Source organism: Curcuma longa, chromosome 10 (assembly GCF_044706935.1).
Source record: "Curcuma longa cultivar G26 ecotype Majalengka, Jawa Barat chromosome 10, ITB_CL_G26_1.1, whole genome shotgun sequence".
NCBI lineage: Eukaryota > Viridiplantae > Streptophyta > Magnoliopsida > Zingiberales > Zingiberaceae > Curcuma > Curcuma longa.
The window spans coordinates 9,732,856-9,740,932 of NC_133870.1; the positions used below are offsets into that span (position 1 = coordinate 9,732,856).

General features: G+C 31.6%; 1 protein-coding gene across 1 annotated transcript; it reads right to left on the reverse strand.

Annotated features, from left to right (window-relative positions):
- Positions 1-331: 331 nt before the first annotated feature.
- LOC141836376 (palmitoyl-acyl carrier protein thioesterase, chloroplastic-like) lies at positions 332-5,679 on the reverse strand. The gene is made up of 7 exons (XM_074723849.1): positions 5,643-5,679; positions 2,490-3,020; positions 2,276-2,409; positions 1,264-1,377; positions 963-1,134; positions 803-871; positions 332-607 (listed from the first exon to the last, which is right to left on the reverse strand). Exons 2-7 carry the CDS (start codon positions 2,988-2,990, stop codon positions 353-355), a joined length of 1,245 nt encoding a protein of 414 aa, XP_074579950.1. The 5' UTR covers positions 2,991-3,020; positions 5,643-5,679; the 3' UTR covers positions 332-352.
- Between the last annotated feature and the right edge of the window lie 2,398 nt (positions 5,680-8,077).

Here is an 8,077-nt window from a genome sequence, read left to right on the forward strand (position 1 = left end):
TCAAATTTATTTTAAATTCCGTCTCAATTTTTTTTAATGTTATATTTTATTAAAGTAAAACGTATAATAATTTTGTAGTAAATCTATCTCTAATTTATCTAAATCTATTTTTAAAGCTATGTTTTCTTGTAATTTGTTTTTTACTACAATCTATACATTTTTTTTTCTAATTAATCAATAAATCAACAAGAAAGATTTATTCTTAATTCAATGTTTTGATGAGGTCCCGTAGTCTAATTCAAATGGTTTTTTATTTCGATCGAATTTACGTATCCAATTTTTTGTTTTGAAAACAAAAGGTTTGGTTGCTAACTCAACAGTACAGTTTAAGTGACAACGACTGATCCTCTCATCACTTGTTGGGCCCTGTGTTTTGGAGACGTTGGGCATACTTGGGCCTCCACTCCGTTCGAGCCCTCAGAACCTCTGACCCGTCCTCCAGCCGTAGAAGATGCTGGCATTCCATGCCAGTCTCCGGCGAGCCATTGACGCTGCTGCTGGAGACAGCAGCGAGTGACTGCAGCACGCTGTCCCTCCCACATTCCCTCCGATACTCCATTGTCAAGCCTGCAAGCTCATGGCTCTCCAGAATTGAGTCTGGTACACTCTGCAGGATAAAAATCAAGACATAGTAGCATCCTTCAAGGTGTTATTAAGTGATGCAAGTAATAATCGAAAAAAAGATGAAAATGGGGAATAATTCAATGGTGTACAGAAAAATTAGGGTGCAATGGTAGACTTGTGGTTTCCAAATGTTAATTACGCGTCAAATAAATATCATGTGCAAAATAAGATAAATTACCTCGAGAATCCATCCAATATATTTGATGTTGTTAACATGATGGTTGACATCCAAATCACTCCATCGAGGCTGCGTTTGGTTACAGAGGGAAGATGATTACAAAAGGGATGAAAATTTATACACATGCAGTAAGAACTAAAGATGAAGATCGCATACTTACAGTTAGCCCTGTTTGAATGTATTCAGCAGTGTCATCCTCAAGCTTCAAAAGTTTTCTGCCATCATCATCTATAATAGGATTACGGTGCATAAAATAGCATTCTATTTCTGCTCTAACCTCCTCTGGAATTTTCGACAATCTCCTAGTCTGTTTGTTCATCATCACCCAAACACTACATGATGATGGGAAAACAAAAATCAGATAAGTCACATCAAATTTTCAAAGAATTAAGTATTCATACTTGCAAATTTTTAAATCTCTGAACTATGAAAACAAAAATAAGGTATATACAGGAACCAACCTTGTTGCTCTCAGAATAGTTTGGCCTGTATGATAGTCACGAATATGCCAATCTCGACGCATCCCATTTTTCCCAGATGAAGCCACCCATGTATCTACTTGAACAACATCTTCCCTGAAAATAGATAGAAAACACAAATTTAGAAGGAAAAAATGAAAACATAGAATGTTATGAAAGACATACATAAAAAAGCAGTTTGTTAATTTGTTAATCAAGCAATTGAGAAACATTCAAGGCATAGGTAATTGGCAGTAATACTAATACATCACAAATCAATATGACCAATCAAGCAATCAAGAAAAAATAGGCATAAGTAATGGACAACACATGAAAATGTGCAAAATAATCAACTTGAGCAAAGCAACAAAGTATAACTGAATCATTTATCTAAAACAAAAAGAAAAGTCCCAATTATTTTTAGAGTGCAGCTGCAAGAATCATATCCTCTATTGAACTCTATACAAGCTGTATTACTTATAATATTCAAATCATTAAATTATTTGTTATTATTCAGAAAATAAAATAAAGATTAAAAATAACTCAACTTGATCAAAAAGATAAAGAAGGCTCAGGTTCCACATGCATAACAAATGAAAGAAGCTGACAAGATATGTAACACTACAGTCAAACTCAAATAGTTTGCTTGTAAAAGGCAAATCTTTCCAATGGCAATAATTAGTGAGTTTCAACAACACAGCAAAGCTGAATATATACAAAAACATGTACTAAGTTCTCAACTATTCGTCAACTTCAAAATCATAGCAAGTAAGAACTCAATGAAATTATATTATGAACAACTGACACTTGAGCCAAGAAATTACAAGAAAATTAGGAAATTTGTACCTTCAAATACTGGAGCAAGATTGTAGTAGAACAAACTAACAATTAGAAAACAAATAATGAATCACAAAGAATTTACCCATGCATACAAGCTCACTTAATATTCAAGCAACGACTGTTTTGTGAGAAAAAAAAGAAAAAACAAAAATTCTGATATAAAAACAGAATATACCAGGAAGGATATTGTTCAACAAGGACTTGCATCTTGGTGACAACCCAAATCAAATTTCTCTTACTCATTTCAGGAGTTGAACCAAAGCCAGCGCCCATGAGCCCAGCATTCCTTACATGGTTAAGAGCAGTTTCCTACATGGTATATATACCAAATGAAAGAGTTAGTAAACCAAAAGAAAAAAAAATGTGAATCAAGCAATAATCCACCAAACCTGTAGATGGTTCATCAACGTCTCTATAGAAGCAGTTTGATCTGCCACTATTTCGAATGACCTAATGGAGAAATGCTGCCTAAAAACCATTCCATCCTGCATGATTTTCCCAAGCCCAAATGCATCAGTAAGCATGTCAGGCTTCCTAGGCTTCCAATCAATTAGTGTAAACTGCTTCTCTGCCGCCAGGAAGACAGTAGTTATGGCAGCAAAAAGAAAGCTCCAATCTGGCAATTGGTTGTAGAATGTCCTCGGGGATGAGGGAGCTTCCTCCTCAACTATTTGGGATTCAGCTTCCAGGAAGGCCTTTTTCCCATTGATCTTCGGAAGTGCTTGGGCATGTGCCTTAACCTGCATGGCTCCAGATGACAAGGCAGGCTTGGCTACAATGCCTTGGATACCCAAGTTGTCAGGTCCATCATTGATGGCCCTTGATTTTGTTGACACAGAGGCCGAAGAAGAGGCAGGAAAGAAGGCCGAAGCCGCCACAGAGAGAACCATGGTGGAAAACTTAAACTTAGAGTACCCCTGCTAAACCAGAATTAAAGAACAAACCTGAGAAACCAAAAACACAGATCTAATGAATGAATTCCTTGGAGTTTTAAAACTTATTATAATTAAACAAAAAACAATCAAAAGGGGCATCAATCAACTTAATCTACATTAGATAAATGGAAAATGCAAGTAGCATCAGTTAGATAAATCAACTACCGACTTCTAAATTAAATCTTTGATCTTGGTACCAACTAAATAGCAGCAAACTTGATGATACAGCATTCAGAAGGGATGCATCATGATTCGTAGATCTCAACAACTCAGACACAGAAAGAAGAAGAAGACCCTGAGCAAATAGAGACGAGGAACGAAGAAGAAGAATGAAAATAGAATTTGTTGTATTATTGTTGTGGCCAAATAGGCCATTATATAGAATCTCATAATTATAGCAACAACAAGTATAGGAATTATATTGTAAAACATTATTTATTGGAATTGAGAATTCAATTCCTAACTACTATTTTGGAATCATATTGTTGTCATCATAACCTGCAAACTAAAGGAGGTGACACACGTTGAGTTTGTCAGTCAATAGTCTAAATCGTTGCCTAGTTAATGGTTTGATGGAGATATAAGTAATTTGATTGTGTGTAAAGATTTATAATACAAAGAGTTGTTGATTTGTCATCCATTCTCAAACAAAGTGAAAGTCAATTCCCACATGTTTGGTGGGCATTAGTTCGAAGAGAATAGATTGAAGCCAAATGATCCTAAAAGTTACATTATCAATAGCTTTGCATTTGACTTCAATACTAGATTGAGACATGGTATCTTGCTTTTAAAAGTGACGTTATATTAAATTATGTCTAAGAAATATAGCAAATCCACTAGTAGATCAAAATAGTGCCTTGAAGGTAGTGACAAATTCTTTTTAACACCTTCACATTGTTTCTCATTGGGTGCAGGCATGAATTAACAAGTATGGTTGATGGCAAAGACAATATCAGGATGTGTAACATATTATGAGGCTCCAAAACAAGTTTGATCAGTCATCGTAGTGGAAAACGCAAAAAGGCTACTTATTATAATTGATCCAAAGATAGGGTGTGTATCATCCATTTTGGCTCATTGAAGAAGCCAAAAACATATATTTACTTTGATAGAATACATATTGCTAAATGTGAAAGAAGTTCATCGCCAAGAAAGAAGTCAGCATTGCCTAGGTCTCAACTAGGAATTCTTATTTAAGATAGAAGTAGAGTGTTGATGCTTTCTTTATCATTATCGATTATTAAAAAGAAGATTATATATCATAGAGCTTGTTGTGCCTATAGAAGAGAGAAGAGTCAGCCTTAGAACCAAAACCACCTTGAGTTTAAAATCATGTGTGAGAAATTGCAGATGAGTAAACCTCGTTGTTCACCAAGGTGTTCTATAAAAATAACTTCTTTGAGGTGACAATGAAAAAAGGCAATGGAAATATCTAGAAGTCGTTGCAGCCACTTAGAGTTGTTGTCTGTAAATAATAGTAGTCTAACAATTGTAATTTTAATGATTAACTATAAGTGTCATTAAATGGATACTTAGCTATTGATGGAATCACTTTACCACAACCCAAGCTTTATGATGTTTAGAGAAATTATCAACTCAATACTCGAAAACCCATTTTGAGCCCACAACATTCATAGAGCAATTTAGGACGTAAATTTTATGTTTCATTGTAGAGGGGAGTATCAAATTTTGTAGTCATTGTCGTGCGCCAATCTAGATCCTTAATCACTTAGTAATGTACGCTAGTTTGATGAATAATGTAGAGACCACCAAAATTCTTGAGAGAGGATATCAAGTGAAACTTGAGGCCATTGCGTATAAATGTCACTAAGAGGACACATGTTGAAGAGCAATTGAAAGTCACACAAAGGATGGTGATTGAAAATCGGCTATGATCACATGAAGAAGAGAGGTCACAACTTTGGTTGCACATAGGAGGGCCGACTGTCGGTTATAGTCGCACGGAGAAGTCTGGCTTGCTATCAGCTATGGTCCCATGGAGGATGGTCGTGGGTGGCCAAAGTCACGCAAACAAGGGTGACTAGCAGGTGGCTGCAGTTACATAGAGAAGGGTGACTGCAGGCGGCTGTAATTGATCTCAATGGCTCAATTGCTTTGATACCATGGACGTAGAATTTGCTGTAATATTTCTTATAGCGGAATAGAACTATATATACAAATTATTTATAGGGTTTTATAGTATATAATGTTATGGTAACAACTAGTACTGAATATGAATTATATGATAAATCTTTATTAATTGAAATATGCTTAACTGCTATTTTGGATTCGTAATGATGTGATTAGACCGAAGGCCTTCGGAAATCCAAAGACGCAAAGGATTTGTCTTCTACATTACTCTCCTAATCCATAAGAGAAAAAATAGCCTGCCTAGTAATGACTCTGTCGTTCGGGCTAATCCAAGAGTTCCCTAAAAAAAATCTAACTCAAAATCAAGTAAAACAATAAATGCACAATCGACGATATCCACGCTGAAAGTTAGTGCTCTCCGGATCCATTCCTCAAGGAACAAAAATCTACCAAAAATTTAAATGCTGGAAGGAAAAAATAACCGGAAGAGACGGCGGAGAACAGATCGGTGCCAACCTCTAGTTGAACACGAGGGTTCGAGAAGCAACGAGGCACTCGGCGGCTTCCGCTTCCCTAACCGATCACCACCAAGGACCGTCTGAATCCCTTTCGGCTTCTCCTTCTCCTTCAAGAGCTTCTCTTCTACCTCCACTACGAGAGACGAAGAGAAAAAAAAAATTTTGTCTCCTTTTTCGAAATTCCCATGAACCCGTATTTAAAAACCTCCGCGGCCAACCCCACCCGTACAGCTTTGTACCAAATACTCTGCGATGCCGGGTCTTCTATTATGGATATTTGTATTTTAAAAAAATAAATTTCCGAATCTTCCATTATGATAAAAAAAAAGTAAAAATTAAATTAAATTAAATAAATTAATCAAATTTAAAAATTCAGTTTGATTATTTAAAAATTTTAATTATTTTTTAAAAATATTAGTTATTCCAATTAATTCGGTTCTATTTTAATTTTATAATTTTATATTCGATTAAATCAAATAAATTAAATTAATTAAAATAAAAAAATAATTTATAAATTTTTAAGTAAGTAAATTTATAAATTTTTAATTAATTAGTAAAATTTATTTTCATAATATTTAAAAATTTTGATTATTTTGATTAATTCGGTCGAAAACTAAAATAATCGATATTTTATTTGTTCGATTTTTTTGATTTTTATTTAAAATTTTAATCAATTTGGTTATTTCAAAAATAATAAATTTGGTTCGATTTTAATTAATTCGATTTGATTCGATTCTATTTTAATCGAATATTCACTCTTAATTACTCTTAATTATGGATATTTGTATTTAAAAAAAAAAGTACTCTGTCTTCGCTCGCAACACCGGGTTCAAGTACTCATTATTTAAGATCATTTCCATTATGGATATTTTTATTTTTAAAAAAAATCAAAAGGACTACAACATAAAACTTTGACATTTTACTAACGGTAAGTTTTGATCAGGAGTGAGGATTCGCTAAAAAATAATTAAAAATAATTAATCAAAATTGAATAAAATAAATTTTTTAAATTAATCGAATCGATCAAATTTTAAAATAAAAATTGAATAAATTAAACTGATAAAATATTAATTAATTTAGTTGAAAATCAAATTAATCTAATTTTTTAAGTATTATGAGAAATTTATAAATTAGTTAGAGATTTATACATTCATTTAGTTAGTAATTTATCGATTATTTTTTATTTTTATTTATTTGATTTATTTGATATAATCGAATAAAAGATTTTAAAATCGAAACTGAACCAAATTAACTAATATAATCAGTTTTTTTTAAATAAAATTTATAAATAATCAAAATATATTTTTAAATTTGATCGATTTATTCAATTTAACTGAACTTTTGCTCACCTTTAATCTTGATATTATATAAATAATATATATATCCAACTTTTATAATACTCAAATCACATATCATATTCCCAAATACTCCTCTTTCTCTCAATTAGTTTCGTCTGACAGATATATCTAGAGAATTTCAAATTACTCCTAACCAAAATCTCCAATAAGAATATTAAATTAAATTAAGAGTATATCTTTAATTTTTTATTCTACTCATTCAAAAATTTATTATTCTCAATTTACGTTATCAAATTCAGATATAAGACATAGGTATTTTAAGAAAATTTTTAAAAGTATATTAGTTTTGATTTGAAGTGATTAGGAGTTTTACGTTTATCAATTAGCTTGGAACTAAACTAACTAATGAATCTACACTATTTGAAAATTTAAAAGTTTAATATTTTTTGAACAAGGAGAGTCCTAAGAACCTATTAGTGGTGTTGTCCTAAGTCTTATAATGAGTTTGTAACAAATTACATTGAACCTTTATAAGTTTAAAAATTTATTATTCTTAATTTATGATATCTAATTTAGACTCGAGGGCATAAATATATCAAAGAGATTTTTAGGAGTATATTGGTTTTGATTTGAAGTAATTCAGAGTTCTCTAAATTCATAAGTCAATTTTGAATAAAATTGATCCATGAACCTAGAAAGAAAGAGTAGTATTTCGGGAATATGATATATGATTTGGGTATTATAAAAATTTAGTATGTGATTTAGGTAATTTTGAAACTTGCTTACGTGGTTCAGTAAAATACCGAAACCAAAATTTTAATCAAAATTATTCTTATTTCTAAATAATTTTAATTAATTTAAAACAACTTTTACTAATATTTAAACATTTTTAACTAATTTAAAATAGTTTTAACTATAACTACTTAATGATTTTGAGTATATTAGAACCCTGTTGAAATTAAAGTATTTTTGAAATATAAAGTGCTATTTTAAATATTTTTTGATAATAAAATTGTTTTTTTTAATTTTTTTGCTGAAATAAAAAAAAGATGTGGAGTCGAGGATTAAATACTAAAATGAAATTTATAAATTTTAATAAATTTATGGTAGCATGTAGCCGAAAGTTTATCAAAAT

Excerpts from the sequence above, each read along its gene's own strand:
- LOC141836376 (XM_074723849.1), bottom strand. The coding sequence starts at position 2,990 with ATGGTTCTCTCTGTGGCGGCTTCGGCCTTCTTTCCTGCCTCTTCTTCG. Across the intron at positions 1,378-2,275 it reads GTTGAACAATATCCTTCCTG|GGAAGATGTTGTTCAAGTAG; the intron begins GTATATTCTGTT and ends ATCTATTTTCAG. Across the intron at positions 608-802 it reads ATATTGGATGGATTCTCGAG|AGTGTACCAGACTCAATTCT; the intron begins GTAATTTATCTT and ends TTTATCCTGCAG.